This window comes from Rutilus rutilus (genome assembly GCF_951802725.1).
Source record: "Rutilus rutilus genome assembly, chromosome: 25".
Lineage (NCBI taxonomy): Eukaryota > Metazoa > Chordata > Actinopteri > Cypriniformes > Leuciscidae > Rutilus > Rutilus rutilus.
The window spans coordinates 22493172-22520786 of record NC_140229.1 but is presented as its reverse complement, the minus strand read 5'-3'; the positions used below and the strand labels follow the sequence as shown (position 1 = coordinate 22520786).

Genomic DNA, 27615 nt, shown 5'->3' with positions numbered 1-27615 from the left:
TAAAGTTTAACTATTAACTATTTACACTGTATTAAGAATTGTGTAATGTAGCGGCGTTAATGTGTTCAATTAAATTTATAAAGTGTTACTCAGAAAATCAAAATCTTTGCGTCTGGGTACGGGTCCCCGAGAACTTTAAAGGTCGAAAACCTCTCAAAGAGATGTAGCAATATCCATCATGTTGTACTAGTGTGCACTACTAAGTGCCTTCACACGCCCACTTGAGATAAAGCCAGCACTTCCTGTAATGGGAGCGCGCCCACGAGAGATGCGCGTGCATTAGAAAAGGACGGGCTTAATCTGGGAATAAAACTGGAGTTGCGTATTTGGCGTTTCGCTCGCTTATAGGACTGCACATCCCTAGAACCACTTTCATATTGATTTCATAGGACTGCAGTGCTCGGAGAGATGCTGTGAATAGGAGATATTTCTTTATTTCATATTCTCGAATAGTTGCATGATGGGTCTGCAGACTGTGTTCCGCGCGGTGATAATGGGGGCCCCGGGCTCCGGGAAGGGGACCGTCTCTGCTCGGATAGTGCAGAGTTTCGGGCTCAAGCATCTCTCCAGTGGGGACATGCTGCGGGCCAATATCGAGGCGAAGACAGGTACGACAGCTTCAGCACTGTGCTGAATACTATTTCACTGTTCATTTATTTAACGTTACATGACTAATGTAACAGAATGTGAACGGTTGAATCTTTTTCCCCGTTCGCTACGAGCGTAGTTTAACTTCATACGCAGGCTTGATAAAATGGCTGCAGAACTTCTGGAACTCGGTTTTATGTTGAGCAGGATAATTAGAGGTTTCCTATCACCAGAACCGAGTCTAAACTTTGGTTGTGTCTCAAAACGCAGTGGGCTGCCCTATCTAAACAGCAGTTTTACACTTTTCGAGTGAGCTCGCGCGTGTGATGTCCAAAAATAACAGCACATGTCACTATAGACACAGCTTTTCTCATATTTTTGGTTCTGAAATGCATGGAAGAGTTAACTGTGAAACAGTTCGCTGATATATTTTCTAGTGTGACATCGAGCACTTTCTTCCAGTGCTGGTGTTGATGTAAACTCTGTCTGGGTTCCTCAGGCTTTTACGTCTGTGGCATCACTCTTTTTATGTGTAGACTATAAGTGCATTTTCAAATATTTGTGCTTTAATAGGGCTTTTGTTTAACTTTTGAGGGTGATGTCTTTCACCAAAGAATGTGCCCTGCATACTAAGCACGTCTAAGAAAGGGACTTTGGCTGCAAATCACACCCAAGCCTGAAGGCTGAAGCCCAGGCCTTTGCTTTGCATGTTAGAAATGCAGAAATTTGCACCGACACTCAGAAATGTGTAAGATTGTACTTTATACTGCATAGTGTTGGGCAAAGTTACTTTTAAAAGTAATGCATTAAAATATTGTGTAACTAATTGCGTTACTTTTTACAGAAAGTAATGCATAACATTACTCTTTTGAATTACTTGTTCTCACCTGGGCTGGATTTGCTTGCTAATTTGTTTGTTTTTTTAATAACAAAAAAAGAAACACAAATATAATGTAATATAAAAGTCATTTTTGCTTATTTTTATGGTTGAATTGGATCATCAAAGGTCAGCATTGGTTAATAAAGTGAGATTAAATACATAAAGTATATTTGTGTAATTTAACATATTTAGTTATAGCAGGTTTGCGTAATATTCAGTTTTCATTTCACTGTTTTTTATTCATTTTGAGGAGTACTGAATCTATTTTTGTTCAAGTGAGATGAGATGCTCACATTTAGTCTAGATCTACAATACCCATCATGTTGACACACACTGCGCACACACAACACCTCTGCGCTTACTATTTCTCTCAACATGGGGACAGGAGAGCTGTCAGTCAATACATGGGAAAATAAAGTAACTTGTTTGAAAAAGTAACACAGATATTTGTATTGTAAATTTAAAAGTAATGCATTACTTTACTAGTTACTTGAAAAAGTAATCTGATTACATAACTCCCATTACTTGTAATGTGTTTCCCCCAACTCTGATAGAGCAGGTTTATTGTCAGTGTTCATTACCTCAAAAGATTTGTGAATTACACGTTCTGTGGGCAAAAAAATGAAAAAATCCCAAATGAATTCCAGATGCTCGGTGTGTCTGGGAAGCAGAATAGCCTTCCATGTTGTGTGACAGATTGATATTTATGTTGCAGAACTCATCAGTTATCTGGTGTACAGATCCACCGACCACAGGGAGACTAAACCATTATTATTATTATAAACCTGATTCAACATGAAACAAATGACCGTCAAATGAACCCTACGCATAACACAAAATTTAGCCAGATATAGAGAAATATTTCAATGAATATTTGAGTTTCATATATTTACAGATCAAAGTAGGACCTTAAAAGGAGAGTTCCCAAAAAGGATAATTCTCTCATTATACATCATCACCCTCATGTCTTCCCAAAGAATGTTGGTAACCAAACATTTGCCATTGCCTTCCATCATATGAACAAAAAACAGACATTTCTCAAAATATCACAATTCTTATTCTTAAAGAAAATGATGACAGAATGTTGATTATAGATTTCAAGAATTGACAGCATGCGCTTCTAAAAGCATATGCTTTTTTCTTAATAATATGCATATTTTGATACATTAATTGTCTGTGTTTTGAAAAATGCTTTTTGTACAGTGCAGGACTATTTAAGTGAACAGTGAAAAAGCTAAAAATATTAAAAATGATGGAAATGTCATGGTTGTGTGGTTGCAATCCAACACAAATGACTACGAAATTCAATCTAAATAGTCTTTAATTGATAAACCGAAATACACGGGAGAATCTCAGGAGAACATACACACTTAACACGCTTGCTAATGACGATCACCGACAAAGAACTGAACAAAACAGGGTGTTATTAATTTATTACTAATGGTGTTATTATTAGAGTATAAGGTCATGTATGAATTACTAAAGTTCATTGTATTGGTCACACATCATTTCCAATTGAATAGTTAATAGGAGGTAATGATCAACCTTACAGCCTTACATCGCATTAGAAACCACGAATATGAGTAATGACAGACGTGTCATATTACTATAAATAATTTTATTTGTAAAATTAGAATCAACATAAATACAACATAAAAAATTAATTCCTGACTATATTTATTTGTGGATTTCGTCTGTATTTATGGAATAACTATTTTTCTCTTATGCACCTGGGCAGATTTGGGTCTTCTGATGAAGTCGTGTATCGATCAGGGTCAGCTGGTTCCTGATGATGTCATCTCGCGTCTCATCCTGTCCAGTCTGAGGGGAATCGATCGGACCAGCTGGCTACTGGACGGTACCGCTCTCACCCCGCTCACCGCAGCACACATGCTCTTCTGTTGATCTTATATGTATGTATTCCTTCTGTGCCTCTGTGTCCTGGCAGGGTTTCCTCGTACCGTGGCTCAGGCCGAGGCCCTGGACGCCGTGTGTGATGTGGACTCGGTTATAAACCTGGACGTGCCTTTCCTGACCATCAGAGAGCGTCTGACGTCCCGCTGGGTGCACCTTCCCAGCGGCAGGGTCTATAATGTAGACTTCAACCCGCCCAAGAAGCCAGTGAGTCCTCTGCTGATGTTGAGATATTTACAGTCCTGTTTAACATTACTTCAGGGAACTGTTGATAATTAAACGAAAGAATCAGGAAGTTGACCACCTCTGCTCATATGAAACCTCCTCAGTGACCTGTACACTTGTTAAGTTAACTTGTTGTTGAGCATTGTAATGTTTGAAGCGGACGTCATAACAAATGTCAGTTAGACTGGGAAGATTTTAAAAACGAGCCATTCATTCATAAATCCGTAAGATCTTTCCTTCTTGCTGTGGAAATACAAACCGGAAGACGGAACAGAAAAAGGGGCGGGGCTACATAAGGTCTATACTGCAAAAAATGCTGTGAAAAGACATTTGATCAGTATTGCTGCCATGATCAGTAGAAATGTAAGAACACATACTTAAAATGCTGTTTAATCCCTGTTTTCTGCAGGTAACAATAGTGCAACGTTAATTACGTCAGGTAAATGGTGCTGAGTTTTGTGAATTTATTAGCCTAATTTGAATGAAGGAGGTGTGTTTGCACTAAAAATACTAACATTAACCTTGGCCTGGTTCAACTGCAGAGAGTTATTGAACATTTGTTTTGTGCTGAAATGCTGTTCGCAAGAGTGAGGTGCAAGTGAATTCACACAGAATGCTTAAAACAACACTTAACGTACTTTTAAAAAGAGTATTGTTACTTTGAAAGAATATACTTACAGTAAGTGTGAACTGAACGTACACTTAATTGCATGATTGCAATTAAATGAAAGTGTTATAGTTTAAATGTATATTAAATGCAATTAGCTGAACTTAGAGTGCTTTTTTAAGTGTACTTAATCATGACTTAAATACATTTTACATGTAATTTCATAATTCTATTGTCTTTGGAATATGTTTACAGTGTTCTGCTGAATGTACTGACAAGCATTTATGGTAAACTAAAATATACTTTGATGTCATTTCTATTAAAACTTATATATTCGTAATTACACTTGTAATGAACTGGCAAATTAAATTAGTACATTTAAAATATATTAACTGTAAATGCAGTGTTGAGCAAAGTTACTTTTAAAAGAGATGCATTACAATATTGAGTTACTCCCTAAAAAAAAGTAACTAATTGTGTTAGTTACTTTTTACGGAAAAGTAATTCATACATTAGCCGTCAGTCAATACAGGAAAACAAAGTAACTTGCATTACTTATTTAAAAAAGTAACTTTAAAAGTGGTAAATTTAAAAGTAATGCATTACTTTACTAGTTACTTGAAAAAGTAATCTGATTACATAACTCACGTTACTTGTTCATTTAAACACTGTTTAAATGTAATATCAAATAACATTACAGTTAAAATGATAATCAAATACTACACGTGCTTTAGCATGTTAGTCAACACATCAAAATAAGTGTACTTCTTTAAAGCACAACATATGATTTTTAAAACAATGAGTTAAAATATACTTTAAAGTAAAACGTTTAATCTGACATGATTGCAAAGTGCACTTTTTAAAAGTGTACTTAAGTGTGTTAAGAAACAGTCATGAATGTGTACCCTCTTTCACTACACTTAAGTGGCCTTTCATTGCATAAATGTTATATTATCTCCAAGTACAGTTTTAAAAAATTGATATATACTTAAAAACATAGATCTGAGCTACACTAACACTACAAGTGCACATTCAGTACAATTAAGCACACTTTCTTTTCACAATGTTTAATACATGTGTGATGTGTATATATAGATATTTACAATATAAATGAATTTTACAATTAAATTTATGTAATTTTTCATGTTTAAAGAATTTCAACATATAAACACAAAAATGTAATCATGTTAAAAACAGTACAAAGTAAAAAAAAATGGAGCAGTGGAATGGATATAAATGTGTGTGTGTGTGTGTGTGTTAAACTACTTGTGGTAAAAGTAGGTCGTGGTATTTCACAACCTGACCGCTCAAGACAGATAAGAACTCTTCTGTTTACTGAGGAACTTTGCTCTCATCCCTGCAATAAATCTGGAGCGCTCTGAGGAAGTCACGGACTTCCTGTAAATAAATGAAACACTGTCCGAGAAAAGAGCAATCGCAAGGGCAGAAAATGGGCTTAAATGTTGCTTGCACAGTTGCTGCTAGACTTTAAAAGAAAAACTTCTAAGGGCAGGGAGTTTAAGAAAAGTAAAACTCAACAAAGAATGAGTAATAAGCCGTTTATATGCAGGAGCATCTAAAAGATTTTCCACCACTAAGCCTTTGAGGTCGCAAAGAGTTATGACTCAAAACAGTGGTTCATATTTGGTTAATGGTTATATAATGATTCAAAATGGTTATATTTTGGTCATCTTTGCAATCATTTCAAACAAGACAGCAATTCAGTGTGTTTTGAACTGATAAAACAGAGCAAGCCAAGTGTGAAACAGTGTTTGTCAGTGTTGCTTAAATACAGTTATGTCCACACAAAACCGCGTGTCTGAAGGTCACATCGATTCAGCTGTGGAGTTTGACAACGCCTGCCAAGGCTTGTTGACTGTTTCAATACATGAATTCTTGAGCGATTGTACCGTTAATTTTGTGTTTATAGCAGGTTTTAGAGTCGGGTGTTTGTGTTGGAGATCCGCAGTGATGTCGTGTGTGCCTGTAGAGCGTAATCATTGGTCTCTTGTGCACAGGGTCTTGATGATGTCACAGGAGAACTGCTGGTCCAGAGAGACGACGACAGTCCCGAAACTGTGTCCAGAAGACTAAAGGACTACGAGAGACAGACACAGCCGGTTCTAGAGTACTACAGGTACTGTACAGAAAGCTGTTTTCTTTATGATTTATGCCGGATGAAATAACGCAGTAACGCACGCCACAGAAAATATTTAGGGAATATTTAAAGGAATAGTTCAGCCAAATTCGGTCACTTGGTCACATTCGGTATTTGTATGAATATATTCCTTGCATGGAACCAAAAAGAAGATATTTAGCAGAATGTTCATGCTGCTCTTTTCCATTCAATGAAAGTGAGGCTGATGAGCCCCAAAAAACACCCACAAAAGTAACATAAAAGTAGTCCATACATCTTGTACGCAATATATTTAAAATCTTCAGAGGCCATATGAGAACGGATCAAAATTGAAGTTGTTATTTGTGGCAAATCTCCCTCAAATCTCAGTTGCGTTCTTGTACATTCAAATCGAAGCGTGTTTCACCAGGTTTGATGTCATCAGGGGTTCATAAAACATTTTTTGTCAGCCAAACCCCATAAAAGTCAAATATTAACTTGAAATACTTTAAATTTTAGGTTAACACATTTGCTTGTCCACAGTTCGCAGATGTTGGTGAATGGTCACATGACATGCAAGTAAATAGATCAAATATTAACTAGTTTTATTTTGACTTCATAGCCAAACTTTAAAAGTGAACTCAAACCTCTTTTTAGTTGTGAAAGTGTCTCAGTCCTCATTACATTATTTACAATGGTGTTTTAGGAACCTAATCAAATTGTGTAATAATAACGATTGATATTATTAGTCTAAAAATATTGTTTCAAAGTAATTGTTCATGTTGCCTTAGACCTTGAGTTATCTCCAAAACATTGTGATTGCTATCAACAATAATTTTTTTAACAATGTAATATTATGTTTAACTCTAATAATAAAATGAAGACAGACATATATTCTACTGACATTTTTATAATTATTTTATTTTACACAAGTTACAATACTAATATTTATGCCCTAAATGAATCACTTTCAAACTTTTAAACCCTCAAGCTTTAAATATTTAAAATATTCTTGCTTTTATTTTGGCATAATACTGCTGAAATACTGTAAACTTCTGCCCACAGAAATGTTGGAAACTATGAGAATGTGTAAATAAAGTAAAGCTAGCGCAGGTTGCGTTCCCGAGATGCTGAATACAGTGAATCCTACAGTCTCTGTTATTTTATTGTACATTCGATATAATCAATTATTAGCGTTTCGTCAACTCAAGAAACCCCTGGTCATTGGTTCTCCAGTGTCTGATCAAAGGAGGGACATCATTTTGGGATGATAATGAGGATGAACTATTCCTTTAAGCCGGACTGAAGGTGTAACATCATAAGAATAATAATGTGTTTAAGGCATTACATGTGATATACTTCAACAGGAGTAAAGGAGTATTGGAGACATTCTCAGGAACTGAAACCAACAAGATATGGCCTCACGTTCAAGCCTTCCTGACCAGGAAAATCCCAGGAATCCAGCAGGCTATGGGAAAAGCGTGATTCTACAACCTTTAGGACTTTTCCAACAACTGACGTACACTGTCTGAAGAAGCACATGCACCTCTGTGGCCTGAAGCAGTCTGCTGTATTTACACGCTGAAGCCTCGCAGCTGCTTTTAGAGGCAAACTAAAGGATTATGGTCAGACTAGTCTTCTGAACACTAGCGCTGCCATCTTAAGCAAACAAACTAGCTTCGAGCGTTGTAGGCATGCTAATAGTCGACTCTTCCCTTAGCAGAAGTGCTCGACCCGTAAGAATGTTTTTCTTTTAACTGAAGTTGCTGCAAAACGCGGCAGCTACAAACATTTTAATGTTATTGGAAAAGTTCTCAGTTCTCATTTATAAAGTTTTCAGATGAGTGCAAAAAATATGATTCAAACCTGATTTGTCAAACCTGTACCGCCCGTTGCGTGTGAACCACTGTGGCCTTAATTAGCAAAAACAATCTAATTATGAGTCAGATGATTATGTAGCAATGTTTAATCACAATGTTTTAATAGTGCTAACAGAGTTCATATTTTTTATCATAATTATACAAAATAATGTTATTTTTAATTAAGAAAGGTTTGTACAATACAGTCATTTATAAAGGGAAAGAAATTCTCTGTGATCAAAAGTCCTTTTGTATTGATGAAACACTATTGTGTGGTTATGGAGTCCTAGGCCGCAAATGAAATGCAAATTATTAATTCACTTGTTTATGCATTTAATGGCAGTTTGTGCATCACTGTATAAATTGTAGTGACTGAAAACACTGCTATTGAATAAGGGATAAATTATTAAATGTAATAAATGTTATTTTAGAAAGCGGACTTTTGAAACAACTGCAATAAACAGTGAAGTTTGACTCTTTTTAGTTTGTTTTGGTAATAAAGCTCTAAATTTTTATGTAAATTATCACACTGTTTACATTATATATTTTGTACCAAGAGATTGACCAAGTAAGGCTTAAGAGCGATAATAACAATAAAAAGGAAATTATAATTTTTTCTTATCAATGTCACCAGTAATGATCCAGTATTTTCTCAATCACTACCGGTATCTCCCACGTTTGTTCATACAACACCATATATTAACTTATTAAGATCGTTAAATTTTATGACCGATGCCTTATGTTCCTTTTGTTGAGTGGACGTGCCAAAAGAAGCACGTATTGTATATTTTATCCTACTTTCATTGTACAACCCACTAACCTCACGGTCAATCAAATAAAAGCCCCTCCCCCAAAAACAACATTTTAAGCCAGAGTTTATTGCGCGCATGTAATCAGAGGAGAATCCCTCTCACAGAGAGCTAGCAAAACATTTATAACCTGCTCAAATGTTATTTTAAAAACAGTGAAATCAAACATTTCAAGCAGTCAGCAATACTGTGGGTCTAAAGATTGAATTCAGTTTGTTTGATCTGATCGTAAAAGACTTGCACAATATCACCACATTTATTATAACACAAATCCTAGGTTTGCTGTAAATGCTGTGTGCAGTACAAGCAATGCAAACTGGCGGGATGTGATGCGCAAACAGCTTCGGCAGGGTTTCAATGCAACTATATCAATGAATAGAAGTCAGTTTTCTAAAACCGTGGTAAGGAAAAGCTCAATTCACCCCAAAAAGCACATTATGTCATCGTTTTACACAACCCTCATGTTGTTTCAAACATGTATGACTTACTCTCGTCTGTGTAGAACGCAAAATGCATAATTAGAAGAAAGTTTTTTGGATTTGACTATATAATGAAAGTGAATGGGGTCCAAAAAAAACATTGTTTGGACCCCATTGACCTTCATTGTATAAATAAATATATATATATTTTTAAATATCTTCATTTATGTTCCACAGAAGAAAATAAGTCATACAGGTTAGTGAGGGTGAGAAAATAATGACAGATTTTTCGCTGACGTTTGCCATTTTTTTTTGCTTTTAACCTCAAATCAAACTCAACGGCCAAGTGCGATGAGCCTCCGGTTTACATTTTACACAGTAAATGTGAATCTCTTTCATTATAACTGTAGGTAACAACATTACATTGCTGGTTTTCATGCCGTACAGTTGGACCTGCAAAGGTCTCACTCCCAGCATGACGGTAAAGTGGGTGGTCCTGCCCCGCCTCAGTGTCGTTTCTCTATCTGCAGGAAGCCCACTGTTATCTGCTGCGGTCATGCACACACGACACATGAAACACTTCCCAGATAGCAGCTAGAGTTCAATGTGCAGTGGACTTTATAGATTACAATCCAAAGGTGGGGATATGAAACAAAAAGTTCAAACACAAAGAAAACCGCGAAAGGCTTCTCGAATATCACTGGTCTTGTTGACTTTAAACCAATTTACGACAAAAAAATTCAAACTATGCAGAAATATTTGAGTTTCTCCTTTGCACTCCTGCTTGTGCCACTTTCCTAAACTTTTTTTTTTTCAAACTGCTAAAACAGATTGACGAAAAGTTAGCAACAGAAATGTAACAAAATCTGCACAAAAATATAAGTGCCTCAAAATACAGTTTCCTGTGTTTGTTTTAAAATACTTTCTCTATTAAACAAATATAAAGTGCAGCACACATTCAGGCACGGATACTAAAGAAAAGTCTTTGAGCACAGCAGCCCTTGTTCTTCCTGTCCTCCGACCCAAAGCCGTTTTCCTACTGAAGGTTTGTCTTCACTGCTAGGTCTCCATCATTCTCCACTCGTCCGTTTCTGAACTCTCCTCTTTGGAGGCTCGTGGTATATTCGTCCAAACTCCAGCCTCCAAGCAACGCTTCACGTGATACTCTGCCACCTGTGATGATTGAGAAAGAGGATACTAATAAACGGCCAAAGACTGTGACTTGCAGCACAGAGATCAGTGTGCTGTACGCTTAAAGAGATGGTTCACCCAAAAATTTAAATTCTGTCATCATTTACTCTCCCTCATGTTGTTCCAAACCTGTAAGAGTTTCTTTCTTCTGCTGAACACAAAAGAAGATATGGGTAACCAGACAGTTGATGGGCCCCATTGACTTTCATGGTATTTGCAGAAGAAAGAAATTCATATGGTTTGGAGCAACTTGAATGATGACAGAATTAAAAAATTTTGGTGAACTATCCCTGTAACCCTTATAATGCATTAAAAACAAAGTGCTGCAAATGGACCTGGTGGAACGTAAGCTTATAAAAGTCATAACTTTTTTGAAAAACTCAATTTTTTTGAATGTTACCATGCTTTTACCATGCTATTGCTATATTTAACCCCTTTTTATTCATAAAACATTGAGAAATTCTTTGAAATGTTACATTTTACAAGAACTACAGCAAAAACCAGCGTACTGCAAGAAAACATATTTTATCAATATTTATATATATATCAATAATTCTTTATATCATGATAATACATTTATAAGAACATAAGAGAATTACCAGTATGAACATTGAATTTAATAACTTCTAACTCACGACTGCTCCATTCTTTTTCTAAAAAAACATCAATGTTACTCTGAAATGTTTTCAGACAAAATATACCACTTTTAAATGTCAAACTTTTATTTTCAGATGAGAGAAAGAGGGACAGTCTTCAGTGTCACATGATCCTTCAGAAATCGTTCTAATATGCGGATTTGCCGCTCCAGATACATTTATTATAATTATTATCAATGTTTTTGTGGAAACCATGAAACGTTTAAGGATTATTTGATAAATAGAAAGTTTAAAAGAACAGCATTTATTTGAAAAAGAAATCTTAAATGAAAAGAAGCTACGTGCTTTGTGCTCAGTAGAAGAAAGCGGTTTTGGAACGAAATGAGGGTGAATAAATGACCATTTTAATATTTGTGTGATCTCTTTCCTTCAACTGCAGCGTTTTAATCATCCATGTTGATGCAGCGCAGGAAGAGGGATTATAGGTCAGCCTGTGTTCCTCTGATGAAGGAAACACTGCAGATTAAAGCAGTTATGCAACTCTTCCCCTGTCCTTTGACTTAGCAGTGTGTGTGTGACGTTCAGAGCAAGTGCGCTGAAAGTGGAGGAAGTGTTCAAGAACCTGATAGATGTGCAGAACCGACCCTGACTCATGCCAAAAATGTTTGGGTCACGCTCTGGACAATGCGGCATGCTTTCTAAAGCTGTACCATAACATTTGTGGGGTTATACAATACCACTACTAGAGCCACAAATCTCTTCTCCAAAAGTACTAAAATAATAAATCAGGGAACTGCATGTTTGACACGTTGTGATGTTTTACAGCATAAAGTGCTGTTCACACCAAAACCGATATCTATAACTAGATCCGCTTCCTCGCCAACACATGACATCGTTCTGGTAATTAAGCACAGGCTCCAGTTTTGTCGTCTGCCACTTTAAATGCTGGAGCTCTTTAAAGCAGGATGGATTCTGATTGGCTGTCAATGTTTTTATTGTTCTTCAGCATTTGAAAGTGATTCCAACAACGTTTTATCGTTATAGTTGTGGTGTGAACGATTTTTAAAAACTCTCTCTTTATCGTCCTTGGTGTGAACGGGCCTTTATGCTGCGGCGTTACCTGTGGGTTCATGTTGCTCAGCACACTCTGAAGAATCTGCATATCTTGCATCTGGATGCATGTTTTCAGCTCCTGCAAATTCAACATTTGACTCGTTTTATAGTTTGCTACTAGCGACACTACCTTTGAAAGTTGGGAAAGAAATGAATTTAGTTCTGCAAGGACGCATTAAATTGATCAAAAGAGACAGTAAAGACTTACATTGTTACAAAAAAAAGCTTTTTTAACCTTCTGTAAGCCTGAAATGTAAATGTATTTCCACATGAATATGAAGCAGCACAGCTGTTTTCAACATTGATGATAATCAGAAATGTTTCTTGAGCATCAAATCATCATATTAGAATGATTTGTGAAGGATCATGTGACACTGAAGACTGGAGTAATGATGCTGAAAATTCAGCTTTGATCACAGGAATAAAATACATTTTAACATATATTACAATAGAAAACGGTTCTTTTAAATTGTAATAATATTTCACAATATTAGTGTCTTTACTGTATTTTTGATCAACATTGATAACATGTTCACATCAGTATATGTTGTCAAGATTAAGCTGCGAATTAAGTGTGACGATACATTTTGTCATCAGAGTCTATTTTCAATGCATTCAGACCCACAGTGAAATCTCACTGGTTCAAAATGGTTCTCTACATAACTGTATATCAACCATGAAACATGTTCTGATTCACTGTGCTTCATGCTGTCAGTGAGGCCAAAACACATCATTATATTACAGCACATAGAACTGAGAGATTCAATTATCATTCCCAGTGGCGTAACTTTGTTTTAAAAAGTGGGTGGCAGTGGCTAATACAGCGCTATATGAGATATGTAACCTACAATAACAATTGCAGTAAAAATAACATTACGATAAAGTAGCCTACATTGAGTTTAATTTATCAAAATAGAAGTCATGTTTAATGTGATGTAATGTTTCATCCTTACATCTACTATAATTCAATATATTGATATTCCCGAGATTCTTCACGTCAGTGAATAAATACACAGATCCGCAATAGACGTTTGTGTGCTGTAACGGTCTGGCGGTCCTACTTTAGTCAAGCGTGTCAGAGAGGTTTGTGTTCTAATCCCTCGTATAGTTTATTCATTTTCTTGAAGATGTGCATCAGTGATTGTATATCAAGAGCAGGGACACGTTTGTGCGCATTTTGTTTTGCGATTTCACGGAACGAACAGAGAGTCTCCGCAACAGCGTTAAGCGAAAGATTGAAGCGCTTCGTCTGTGTGAGGTTGCACGAGCGCCAAGAGAGAACTGATAACAGCGGCAACGAGGACTCGCCATGATTTCAAAATCAACACAATCCAGCGCCAGATCGCCTTTTCTAACTTTAGTTAGTGTGTAATGTTGCTGTTTGAGCATAAACAACATCTGCAAAGTTTCAACGCTCAAAGTTCAAAGCAAAGGGAGCTTTTTAAGGACTGCAACAAACGGCTGGTAGGGAGTACACCACATTCCTCCCGGGTTAGTGACATCACAAACCCTAAAATTTACATAAACCCCGCCCCCTGAACACAATTTATGGATTATCAAGACAGAATATGATAATCAATGACTAGAAGATATCTACACATCAGCTACATAAATTCACCAACTAAACATTCAGAAATGTTGTCTACATGTTTTCACTTCTTCTTGAGTTTCTCCATCTTTCTGACTCAGGTTTGAACATAAAAATATCTGTGGGGTATTTTGAGCTAAAACTTCACATACATACGAAATAACTTCACATTATTTTACATCTTGTGAAAAGGGCATTATACCACCCCTTTAACACAAACGAACAAAATGAGTACTAGTGCTAGTCAACTGAAGATGTTTCATTTGTATACGGTACATCCGTGCCCCGAGATGTTTCAAAAAGTGGTTTGGACAATATTGACCCTGGCAAAAAGTGTTGGGGACAATGTCCCACCTGCAAATTACGCGTATGATCATTCCTACCGGTGGCAAAGACTCCAAAACCTCCTTGGGGTCGAGGCGACAGCCTGGCGGTGTATTTTGGTGCACTGCATCGTTTGATTTCATGGTACACTCTTTCAATCTCTGCTTGAAGGCTTTGAGTTCTGTGTGGAAGACATCCAAGTATCCCTCCTGCCCTGCCTTTAAAAAAAAAAAAGAAAAAAAAAAAAGAGCAAAGCAAGATTAAAATTGATTCAAAGTGCATTCAAAGTTTTCACTTTCAGTGAGTTCAATCACATGACATGGATGAATGTGTGGATATGAACTTCATCTGTCCTCTATTGCTGTTTCCTGGCCTCGGGCTGTCAGTTATGTCATGTCTCTCTCTAGTGGTCACTGACATTATTGCATAACACTCAGGCCCTGTTTACACCTGGTATGTTATGGTTGATCGGTGGTTGATTTGGTTGAAGTGGACGAGGCTAAACACAGGTGTAAAACGTTTTGAGCTTGTCCAGTTTTGACCACTTCCAGAGGTAGTTGAAGACACATTCGACCGGATTGCTTTTGTAGCGTAGACGCTCATGTGGTCGAATGAGTTCGAACAGACCTGCCTGCTGACCTAATGCGCAAACATTATTGGAAGCGCGCTTTAAAAGCCAGACGGGATTTAAACTTTGTAGACTGGAGACTCAACTTTGGTTTGAAGAGAAAAAACAAAACAAGCACAATTCTCTCTCACCATTCCTGATTTCTAACACACACTCACAGCGTTCAGCTGGCCTTGTGTCTGTCAGAGCAGACAAGAAATCTGATGCTCTCTGTGTTTTTCTGTCATCTCCGGTCGCATTCATATGTAAATTGTGCGAGCTTATTTCGTCCATTAGATCAAAAGATCTGAAAAAGCCCATTCATTAACCCACACATAGACCTTCCCCTAGAAGAATTCAGGACAGAAGTGGTCGAAAGAGGACAAAAGAGACTAAGAGAGATGAAAACACCAGGTGTAAACAGAATGTGTCTCCCTCGTCTACTTGTGATCCGATCAAGCAAAACACATCTTAATACCAGGTGTAGACGGGGCCTCACACTCACTCATTAACTACAAACATTTGGAATAATTACGATTTTTTTAATGTTGTTGGAAGAAGTCTCTTCTGCTCTCCAAGGCTGCATTTATTTGAAAAAAAGTAATATTGTTCAATATTATTGTAATTTAAAATAACTGTCTTCTATTGAAATTATTTTAAATGTAATTTATTCCTTTGATTAAGGCTGAATTTTCAGCATCATTACTCCAAATCATCATATTATAATGATTTCTGAAGGATCATGTGACACTGAAGACTGGAGTAATGATGCTGAAAATACAACTTTACCATCACAGGAATAAATTACATTTAAAATAATAAATTATTCCCCATTCCACATCCTTGAGGACTTTATTATTGCACCTCTCTGGTTGAATATCTGGTGTACAGTAAGAGATGTGTAATGTCTTGTAAAACCGGTTGAAGGTGATGTCTGCAGCGCTGCAGTGCAGATGCGAGTCTCACTTTGGCTTTCTGAAAGAACTGACGGAAGCAGCCTCGTGGGTCTTGCTGTGTGTTGCGGGCCATTTCCAGAATAAACTGCATGACGACGGCCTGATGAGCCACCTGCTCCATTAGGGCCTCTTTCTGCAGAAGCGGCAGGTCATGTGATCAGTGCACAGATTACATACTACAAACTACAGAAACAGTACAGGTAGAATATTATTTTGAAAATGAAGGAGGACTCACTTGCTCTGCCTGCAGACGGAAGCACCACAGGATCAGGTAATTGGCCGTTTCTTCACAGATGAGATGGTGGTACTCTGCTAGAAAGCGCTGACTATCATCCCACCTCCTCAACATACCTGTCCAATCAGAAGAAGCGACAACCTCCATTATGATCAACAGTCTCCGTTAATAAGCATTCAAATCAAACACAAACCCCATAACTTACCAAAATGTTTCAAGAGTTCTTCATTGCGCTGGTTGAAGCCCTTATCATGATCAGATTCATTAGGCCAAGACTGTGACATGTTTATGATACTCTAGGAAAAACCGAGAAAAGGGGCATCAGCAATCTACACACTAACACTTAATGTGTTCAATTCAGATTTTGTGCAAGCACACAAAACAAATGGGCAATAACATCCATTTTTGTATCAAATGGATCATTAATTATATTCCTCCTATTGCACTCGGGTCAGTTTTTGAGGTACATAAAAATGTTGGTAAAGCTTTACAATAAGGTTTTATTTGTTAACATTAGTTAACGCATTAATTAACATGAAATAACAATGAGAAATATATTTTTACAGCGTTTATTAACCTTCGTTAAGGTTAGTTAATAATAAATTTCATGTTCATGTTAGGTCACAGTACATTAACTAGTGTTAACAGATACAACTTTTGACCTTTAAAATGTTTTAGTAAATGTTGAGATTCACATAAACTAAGATTAGTAAATGCTGTTGAAATATTGTTCATTGTTAGTTAACTAATGTAGTTAATTTATGTTAACAAATGAAACCTTATTGTAAAGTGTAAAAAAAAAAAAAAAAAAAAAATTATATATATATATATATATCTCCAAAATTCCAGGTTTTAGTATGTGAAGCAAACGAGCTAAGAATACTATCAAAATACACACAATTTATTTCAGATTTTTAAAAAAGGTATTTAAGAGACACAACCATTTAAAAAATAAATTGTACATTGTAACACTTATTGTGTTCCGGGTCAATTTTGACCCAGGTATTAACTGACACTTTCCCATATCGCAAATGCACTTTTAGGACAGAATTTCACTGGTAAACATGAATATGCAAGCACAAAGACACTACAAACAGACAACAGATGTAACTGTGAACGGCTGTTTGATTCCTGTAGCTCAAACAGTAGAGCGCTGGCGCTTGCAGGTCATGGGTTCGATTCCCAGGGAAAGCAAGAACTGATAAGAATGTAAATGTGTACCTTTGAATGCAATGTAAGTCGCTTTGCATAAAAGCGTCTGCCAAATGCATAAATGTAATGTAAATGTAACTGACAAACTATACCAAATGAAATTAAAACAAAAAACGAATAGTCAGACTCAGGGCTCATCAAATAGGACTGCCAATTTAAATATTCAGACGCTTGAAGACGTGAAATTGAACTGAATTCGGTTCTCGCAAAGCACCTGTGTAAATGTGTGAACGTAAACAGTTGAGAAATAAAACGCATGTGTAACACTATATTTGTCTTAAAGGGACAGCAGCCTAATATAACAGTCAAACAAAAGGACTCTGTAATAACTTCTGTAAGCTTAATAAGGAATAATCTATATTTAATTTATACAGTGAAGACTATGCTTCAGTGAAGACTATGATATACTTTAAATATATATAAATAACAACATATGCTCTCAATGACAAATGCGGAACAGTTAGTTGATGTGTTCATGACCTCAAGGCTAGATTATTGTAATGCTCTTTATGGGTGGTTGCCCTGCACACTTAATAAACAAACTCCAGCTGGTCCAAAACGCAGCAGCTCGAGTTCTTACCAGAACCAGGAAGTATGACCATATTAGCCCGGTTCTGTCAACACTGCACTGGCTCCTTATTAAACATAGTATACATTTAAAAAATCCTGCTAATTACTTACAAAGCACTAAATGTTTTAACTCCTCAGTACTTGAGCGAGCTCTTAACGCATTATAGTCCTTCACGTCTATTGCGATCTCAAAATTCTGGCCAGTTGATAATACCTAGAATATCAAAATCAACGGTAGATCCTTTTCCTATTTACCACCTAAACTCTGGAATAGTCTTCCTAGCCTTGTTTGGGTAGCAGACACACTCTCAGTTTAAATCTGGAATACACATTATCACATTTCTATAATTCACATCCATTAAAGGATGGTTAGGCTGCATAAATTGTCAACCGGACCCGGGAACACTTCCTATAACACCTGATGTACTTGATACATCATAAGTAAAATGGCATCTATGCTAATATTAAGTCTCTCTGTTTATCCCGAGGTTACCGTAGTCAGCCGTATCCGGGCCGTATCCAGATCAGACGGTCGACCTGCACCTAGACACGACCTCAACGCAGCCCTGAATGTCAGCAGAGATCCTGTCAACTAGTCAGTCCCCTGTGAAGGCCTCGTCGACACAACATCTGTCGGCACAGATCCTCAGCAAAGACCACAAGAACCAGACAAGTCCTCTGCACAGATCTATGACCAGCCTCGTCTCCATACTGGCGTGATGAATCTGATCTTTAAGTAAAAGGAACTGGATGAACATTTGAATGCTACCGATCCAAAATCTGATTCTGACTCGTGATGCAGCCTGAATCATAATCATACACTGTTTGTTCGTCGGCCAGAGGAGAACGGACCCCAGACTGAGCCCGGTTTCTCCCAAGGTTTTTTTCTCCACCCCGTCACCTGATGGAGTTTGGGTTCCTTGCCACTGTCGTCTCTGGCTCGCTTAGTTAAGGACACTTAATATTCAGCAATATTACTGATCTGACTGTACTGACGCGGTTGTATGAGATCTGAACTTATTTATTGGTTAGGCTAGTAGTTTTTGCTGTGGGATCAAAATTGTAATCAAGAATTATGAAATTTCATCTGAAATTTGGTGTCATAACCTTCTTTGGAGTCAAACACAATAAAAACTATACCTATATTAATTAATTTATATATTCCTTTGTTTGTGGTGGGGCCAGTAAAAATGTTCAGTCTAATAATCCAAATAAAATAAAAAAAGAAAGAAAAGGGTTTGAAAAGTCCACATTTCACTGCTGCTACATATTGATGAACTATTGCAGAATGAAAAAGGATTAATTTTACTAGATATTTTTCATCATAAAAGTGGACTTGTGGTGGTATATCCATAAACGGAGTATAAAGAAGTCCATTACTGCTGGCACAACACCACCATAACTAGTCATTTTTAAACTAGGGAAGTATATAAATGTATATAAACGTATATAAAAAAAAAGTCAACTAGTGAAACGCAACTTTAGCAGCTCACTGGAGTGGAAGATTATTAGTGAATAACGATGCCTGTTGTCACACAATCATTATAGTATGCCGTCAAAAGAATTGGACTATAGTGCACAAGTCATTCTGTATGGGCTACTTTTTTGGGCCAATTAGAAGCTTGACCCCTTCATTATAAAGAAAGGAAAGGCCAGGATATTCAGCATAATGCTTTATTGTACAAGTATTATTACTAGAGATGCACCGATTGATCGGCTGGTGACCGGAATTGGCCGATTTTCACGTGATCGGCCATGACCGGCGACCGGCCGGTCAGTCTGACATATGCCGATTTTATGCCGGTCAAATGCACTCGGGCGCCGCATGATTAACCTTTTGAGCGGTACGGTCTCATATATGAGATTTGTATGTCTGTGCCCATGAGAGTACGGTGCGGTGCCAGATTTAGATGTTCAGTGACGTCGCATAACTGCCAGATTCAAACTGTGCTTTCGCGCGTTGGCTGGCGCTGAGCCAGAGTCGGACGCGTTCAGCGCTGTTATGGCACAACTAAGCAGTGTTTTCAACCTCATAATGTTTATTTTAGGTTTCAGATATTTAAATACACATAAGCAATACATTTGGAGTTTGTAAAACACACACTGATGTCTGTGGAAGCAGCAATAACAATCTATTCAAATATAATATAATTTGCCGACATGTGTGTTATTCATATCAGACAAACATAGGGGAAGTAACTATAAAGTTTACTCTATTCTTCTCAGTTCACCGGCCACTTTCTTGCATTTATTTCGGAGAAACTATTTATTAATTCACGTGCTGTAAATCCGACTGACAGGACAACATTGCGCGGCGCCCATCTCATTATAGATCAAGATTAAAGGTTTTTAAACGACCACTCACTTACACGTATTTGAGAATCGGAATATCAGATAGGCTAGTTGATGACATGGTAAGCAAGTTTGTGAATATTTTGAATAAAAAAGGAAAAGTGAAATAAAAGCGACACACATCTGTCATACAGTTTTATTGTGGCTGCGGTGTATCGCGTGACGCGTCGCCATGGAAACATTAAAGGGAACGTTCGCGAAAAAACTCACTCGGGGGGTGGGGGTGTCAGTTAGAATATTTTAAACTTACGCGTGAAAGGGTTAAAGAAAAGATGGAAAATAAATATTTGTGTGTGCTGTAAAGTGGTTAGAAAAAAATTAAATCGGAATCGGCTAAAATCGGTATCGGCAGGTCAAACTCAGTGAAAAATCGGAAATCGGAATCGGCCTAGAAAATTGTAATCGGTGCATCTCTAATTATTACACAAACATGGTTAAAAAAAAAATCTGTTTTGAACTGTGATACATTTTTCTCAGGATTCTTTGATGAATAGAGTTCAAAAGAACAGCATTTATTTGAAATAGAAATGTGTTGTAACATTATATAAATGTCTTTAGCACTTTTCATCAATTTAATGTGTCCTTGATGAATTAAAGTATTACTGTTTTTCATCTTACTGACCCCAGACTTACGAACTGGAGTGTACATTTAGCTGTTCAGAAGAAAGTAACAAACTAAGTGCATATGCATTTATTTTATCCGTTTATTTGCCTGTTTGCCTGTTAAGTGCTGAGATAACAGCAGCCCTGTGGCATATCGTATAATGCAGAAATAAGCATGACATGAACACTGAATGACTTTTCTAGAGTGTTGATTTAAGATACCTTGTTAAACACATCTCGGCTGGCCTCAGGACACAGAGTGGGGCTTCTTCCCAGCATCCTCTCCTTATGTCTCCACTCCTGTTCGGTCTGTGAGAGCTCAGCGGAGGAGGCCAGGGCTCGTGCGCGCTCCTGCTCCACAGACTCAGAGCTGTGAAGCTCCAAACCGCAGAGCTGGTCCTGTGCTTCTGCCAGCTGCCACTGGGACGCGATGGAGGCCTCCAAACAGCGCTGCTGACTCTGGCACAGAGACGCCATACTCTCCGCACTGGGCTGTGACGGGACACAGAGATAACGCCCACTAATCATTACAGTCTGCATGGAAAATTCAGAGATTCATTAAGAACGTTGCTCTGTTTTTGCAACAGATCCAGTCCTCAATGACAGCGACATCACAAAGCTAGCAGCACTGAACTCTTAACCATCAGGGTTGCCATTCTTTTTGGACACAAAATTCCCTTGAATTTTCCAGAAAAGTTTAACATATATCTCTATACACTACCATTTAGAAGCTTGGGGTCAGTAATATTTTAAATAAATTGATCATTTTAATCATCGATATCACATTAAATTGATCAAAAGGAACAGTAATTACATTTATATTATTGCAAAAGAGTTCTATTTCAAAAATATTGTTCGTTTGAACTTTCTATTTGTCAAAAAATCCTTTAAAAAAAACTGCATCTCATTTTCCATAAAAATATGAACCATCATTTTTAAAAATTATAACATTTATGTTTCCTGAGCATCAAATCATCATATCAGAATGATTTCTGGAGGATCATGTGAAACTGAAGACTGGAGTAATGTTGCTGAAAATTCAGCTTTGATCACAGGAATAAATTACATTTTATAATAATAGAAAAAACAGCTATTTAACAATAATATTTCACAATATTACTGTTTTTTACTGTATTTATTTGATCAAATAAATGCATCCTTGGTGAATGTAAGAGGTTTCTTATATATACAAAATATAATTTTATATAAAGACTGCAGGGTCAGATTTATATATATATATGGCAAGCAACAATCTTTCGAATTATTAGATTTAAAAAAAACATTTAGTATACAAAAATGTCTTCAGTAAGAAACTCAACAAAAAGAGTGATGTTAGTACATTAGTTTGCAAGGAAGTTTTACTTTACATACGTACTCGTAAAGAGCAATATTTAGCCAAAAACAATATAATTATTTTACACATTTAAATGACTTTTTCAAGCCTGAATATTTATAATGTCATCAAGATTTTTACATCAAAAAACATCCTAATTTACTAATTTAAGTTACTTTCTATCCTGTTTTTTACTCTCCATTTCGATGGGCATGTCGCATTCAAGACTTGCAAGTGAACGCCCTCTGCTATGATTGAGTAACAGTTTTGCATATTAAAATAATTTTCAATGTCCGGCCATTACACGTGTGATAGTCTTTTAAAAACATCCAATGTTAAAAAAAATCTTGTTACATAGTTGAAACATTTGCCAACAATGTGAAACATTAATGCATTTTACATATGCTTTATAAGTCCTGGTTATGGCAAATAAAGTTAAAGTACTTACAATAGTTACAATTGACAAAAGATAACTTACGGTGTTTCGTGGAAACCAATTATGAATGTACTTGTCACAATGCTTTGCTGTTCTTATAGGCTATTCAGTTCCTCCTTTGCAATAAAGTGAAAAACATACATTGTCCTTTGCAGTGTCGTGTTTTAAATAAAATTAAATGTGTTGTAATGTCGTGCTGATGACAAAACAAATGTCGATCACTGAAGCTTTTATTCATGATTAGAGCGATTGGCTTCGATCAAAACAATAACAAAAGCAGCGTTCTTAATGTGCGTTCTTCCATATCCGATAAGCCAACACATTAACGGCAAAAAAAAAACAAAAAAAACAGCAAATCACAACTGTTCAGGTTGACTGCGACGCTACAGTATAAATATTCAGTATCAAACGATCAGTGTCAGCAATACTGACACAAGGTAAAAACATTGTTACTCACACTTGTGTGTTGCGACATTATTACTGTCGGATCCAGTGTAGTCGTCACTGCATCATCTTTTATTTTCAGTCTCTGCGAAAAGCCTGCTTTTGTCTCGTTTAAAAACGAATCCGCAGTAACATGAAGCAAACAAACGAACAGTGTCTTACTGACACGATCTGACTTCGCTAGAAATAAAGTTAAAATAAAGTAAAAATAAAGTTCATCCGTGCTTTCTTAATGTTAGGATCACAAGGAGGGCAATGCAAAGACTGTGCTTTGACTGTGTAATCCTCAGAAGATCATTTTGTTGCTGGAGTAATCAATCCTGTGTTTGTCTTGCATTTACCACTACATGACATGTGTGAATCGGTGGGCGGGGCTAAAGAGGCAATGATGTAGAAGTAGGCGTTGATCTTCTGTAGAGGCGGTCTTTCGTCTCACTATGATGTAATAATGTGGCAAAATCTTAAACGAGTTGTTTTCTGAGCTTGGCTTCAATAAAAGCTGTTTTTGGACTAACGAGGAAGTTTTGAGTTGCGAAATTTACAGGATATTTGCATAGCACAATGACCTCTTACATGTTGAAAGATCAAATAAAATGGGATCACAACCCCTTTAAATTCAGATATTTCATGAGGTTGGTGGTACAGTTATATTTTTTCCCCAATGCATTTGTCAAACTGTAAAAAGAACAGCATAACAATGTACTTCCATCTAAAATCCTCCAAAGTGGATTGAATAAGCCTTTTTTATCTCCAAAAAATTATTTTCATTCTTGAGTTTGATTTAAAATAGGCCCAGGCTGTTTTTATGTGATCTCTATGTTATGCACTTGCAGTGTAGTTACTACAGAGATAAACACCACAACTGTGAGCCATCAAAGTAGTAGTGGCATTGTAATGGATCTAATAATAAAGCACTCATTATCCTCAGCTGTCAGAACAAGCTTGTCAACACGAGACCGAAAACACAGGCTCATGATCTCATGTCAAAGATCCTCACAGTTAAATGCACAGATAAACCTATCGGAGATGTGTGATTGCGATGCCCAAAAATGCTGTCTAGGTTAAGGTGACCAGATTTCTGAAATAGAAACCGGTTTCAATGGTCAAAATATCACTGAAATCTCCTTTGTTATTATTGAAATTTCATTTTTTATTAATGCTGTATGTTGGTCGGGCTTTTTTGTCATGTATTTGCGGGTGTACAAGACATTTCCGGGGACAGAACAACAAAACCCGGGACTGTCCCCGGAAAACGGGCACGTATCGAGATCCAGCCTTGTTTCTCTGCTCATCCTGCGGAAACTTTTACTGCAGCCTCTAACGTTAGTAACGTTAATCCAGCTAGCGCAAACTAACGACGACTTTACCGCACATCTCCGCACGGTTTCAAGTGTAAACGCATAGAGACGGCAACCTCGTGTTGATTTAAAGCACAATGAAAAGGCCTCGGGTAATAAGTGAAGCACTGGTGAACTTTCTCGGGTACCTCGTGTGGGTGTGTGCGGGGCATGTTTCCCTTTGGGTCCTGTTCAGTGGGGAACACGCCGCCTCCAAACCACTCCATATCGCTGCTTAAACTCTGTCCTGGAGCCGCGGGACGTGTTCTGCTGCTTATTAAGCTTATTATCCGAAAAGCACACGCAATTCGGTGGGATGTAAGCGAGCAGAGAGAGTTATTTTCAGGCTATAACATCAGCAGTCCTCTCTGTACCTCTTTTTAGCTCGTTATGACAACTTCCGTGCGCTGACGCGATCACTCGTCACGTGACGCCAAACTCTAATCACATGATAAAGCCCAGAAAAGAATATTTTCAAAGAATATTATTAACAATTTTTATTGTTATTATTATTTTTTTTTAGTTTTATTTATTTATTAGTTTTATTTATGTTAGATATAAATGTTAGATTATTATTTATTTTTCTGTTATGATATATATCATTATCATAGAATAGTATTAATATCCTGAGTGGGATTTTTCATTTATTTCAGTGACTGGAATCCTTTGAATCCGTGCTTTAAAAAATTATCATATGTTCACAGATTAATTCAGTGAATTATATATGTACAGGTTACATGTCTTGGCTACTGAAATCGTAATGTAATGTACTGAAATGTAAGTCGCTTTGGATAAAAGCGTCTGCTAAATGATTAAATGTAAAATGCCAATTGATTCTTTCATGTTGGCATGGTGGTAATTTTTCACTTATCGACACCTTATTTTTTTTAATAATTGGTTAAAGAAAGAAAAAATACTGTTCCCTAACAAATAAAAAAATAAATTGTGTGACTTTTTGATGTCCTACAGAAATTTACATGAATTCTATTCCTAGATGAGGTATTACACTTCTACAAGAGGCTGCTAAATTAGCTAACAATAATAATGATAATAATAATAGCCTAGTGTTTAAAATTATAATCTTTAACTGTTACTTGACAAATTTATATTTATTGTTTTTATAAATGAAATCAAGCTTTACATCTAAAGACTGGTTTCTGTAAAGGCACACTATGCAGTTTCCGTTTTTCTCACACAGCGCCCCCTAGAGTCGCTGTGGAGTACTTGTATTTAACGTTAAAGGGGTGGTTCGGGATTTTTGACATCGGACCTCATTTTTAAGTCAGCCTGGTTGTTATTCATCAGTGGAGACATTTTTTTTATTTTATTATCCAGTCCTTATATTTGGATAGTTAGCCGATGCTAGGCTAGCGCGAGTCAATGGTATATGTTAGCCAGCCATTAAAAACCGTTTTACCCACTCCACAGTGCACCAAACGCAAATCAATTATAACACTAGACTATCGATGCAAATGTCCGTTGAGAGAATAATGTTAGAAATCAAGTTAGAAATAAGTTTTTATTAATTAACTGTTTAACAAGTATAATGGCATTATCAACCCATTTAAAAAAAAAAAAACAACAACAACAAAGTTTTATGTTTAAACGTTATATAACTGTTATTAAAAATTATACATTTGTTTGGAGAAAAAATTGGTTTATAAGCATCCAGAGTAGCACCTGCCTGTGAAAATTACTTAATCTAACTGGAATCTTATTGATTTCAAAGTTGCATTGCAACAGAAAAGCAACCCCACCCATCTTAGACCCATCTCAAAAATTAGATTAGGAATTAAATACCAAATTTTATTTTTGTATTGAAAGAAATGCTTAATCCATCTATTCTTTCAAGCAGCTCTATATCCCACAACTCAACTAGATTGTGACGTCACAGCAGATTATTTTGAGAATGAATCGCATAATAGTGGATAATATATTAATTATGTTGAGATTTAATTGCATAATACTAGCTATTCAAAGTTTATACTATTTATATATATTTTTTCCGTTTGCGTAATTTTATTTGTCTACTTATAGGATTTTATATATTTTCTCCAACAACTTATATGCGTATTGAAACAAATTCATAAGTAAAAAAGGGTAATAAGTAATTAAGTAATCAGCTCCATGGTGATCAAGGGCTAGTGCGTTCCCTTTCCGCCAGTAGTGGGCACTCGTGCAACGTGGGCAATGACGCACATCCGAGGGCACAAAACGGAGGGAAGTTTGAAGGGCACACAGATTTGGAGTGAAACGCAGCCTTTATTTGTCCTTCAAAACAACTATTACTGTCGCAGATATCATCTCAGGTCGCATAATTACGGCAGTCTGACACTTGTTTTGCACCAAGTATTTCCAGCATACTCGCGAGACTATTCATGCGTCACATCATCAAATGTCGATAATAAACCTTCCCCGCGTTTAATGGTTCCGCACGGATATGTGGAGAGATTGATCCAACATACAGTTTCTTCTGTGGGTGACATCAATATTATTTAAGTAAGTTGAATATTCACAATTAACACTGAGTCAAAACACGTAGATATATTCTTCTCGTTTTTAACGCCAGCAGTTGTCAAGTTGTTTATGCCTCGTGGAAAAGTACACTGATGTTTACACATGCTAGCACGTTGACATTAGCCACTTCAGTTCTGAAATTCATATTTTTGTGATGCTGCTGAGTTACAACGTCAACACATGTCTTTTTGAGTCTATTGACTGTTCTCGTTTCAAAATATATAGATTAATACGTGTTTTTAAAGACATGTTGGGACACTTTTTTAAAGTTTATGTGAAAGAGGCTTCAGATTCAATTCTTTTCAAGTTAAAAAAAAACATTCTTCATTGTCTGGTCTTTGTCCTATATATGTTAGATATATAACTGGCGTAAAACATCATACAACATTTGCATTTATCGAAAACGTGTGCTGACGCTATCCTGTTTAATGGAAGTGAAATTGATGAAGGCGTTTGTAATAATTCTACTCAATTCAGTTGATTTAAAGAATCAAACGCATCACAATAATGCCATGCAAGTTGTAAAAACTACAACACATCTGGTTAAAAAAAAAAGCATCTTTATGTAAAGAGAAGTCAGAGAATGAGCAATAACGCCCGCTGTGGAGCGTGAAATCACGGCGGTTTGATCAGTGTGGTTGAGCGCGTCCTGATGCGGCTGGTCGCGTGCCTCTATTGTTCGCGTCACTCGCGCGTCTATTTGAACAATAACTGCAAACTCCCATAACGCCAATCATATGACGCGTCACCATAGAGACTTCACACCACAGACATATGTCTATGC

General features: G+C 36.7%; 3 protein-coding genes across 6 annotated transcripts in view; 2 read left to right on the top strand and 1 right to left on the bottom strand.

Moving 5' to 3' along the window:
• The first annotated feature begins 274 nt into the window (after nucleotides 1-274).
• On the top strand, nucleotides 275-8663 carry ak3 (adenylate kinase 3). The gene is made up of 5 exons (XM_084400566.1): nucleotides 275-608; nucleotides 3207-3326; nucleotides 3417-3589; nucleotides 6233-6351; nucleotides 7698-8663. Exons 1-5 carry the CDS (start codon nucleotides 458-460, stop codon nucleotides 7813-7815), a joined length of 681 nt encoding a protein of 226 aa, XP_084256692.1. The 5' UTR covers nucleotides 275-457; the 3' UTR covers nucleotides 7816-8663.
• A 384-nt stretch (nucleotides 8664-9047) lies between these two features.
• On the bottom strand, nucleotides 9048-24739 carry cdc37l1 (cell division cycle 37-like 1). 4 transcript variants are annotated; one of them, XM_084400561.1, is made up of 8 exons: nucleotides 24464-24739; nucleotides 20987-21256; nucleotides 16233-16323; nucleotides 16028-16143; nucleotides 15803-15925; nucleotides 14289-14447; nucleotides 12325-12396; nucleotides 9247-10590 (listed from the first exon to the last, which is right to left on the bottom strand). In XM_084400561.1, exons 1-8 carry the CDS (start codon nucleotides 24539-24541, stop codon nucleotides 10477-10479), a joined length of 1023 nt encoding a protein of 340 aa, XP_084256687.1. In that variant the 5' UTR covers nucleotides 24542-24739; the 3' UTR covers nucleotides 9247-10476. The 4 variants fall into 4 exon arrangements, with proteins under 4 accessions (XP_084256689.1, XP_084256688.1, XP_084256687.1 ...); XM_084400560.1 differs by having other exon boundaries at nucleotides 20987-21298; nucleotides 24464-24676; XM_084400563.1 differs by lacking the exon at nucleotides 12325-12396 and having other exon boundaries at nucleotides 9048-10590.
• Nucleotides 24740-26521: 1782 nt separating this feature from the next.
• Nucleotides 26522-27615, top strand: part of exd3 (exonuclease 3'-5' domain containing 3) — a 45555-nt gene continuing 44461 nt past the window's right edge. The window contains exon 1 of the mRNA XM_084400696.1: nucleotides 26522-26813. The gene's annotated coding sequence lies outside the window, so the exon portion shown is untranslated. The remainder of the gene's footprint in view (nucleotides 26814-27615) is intronic.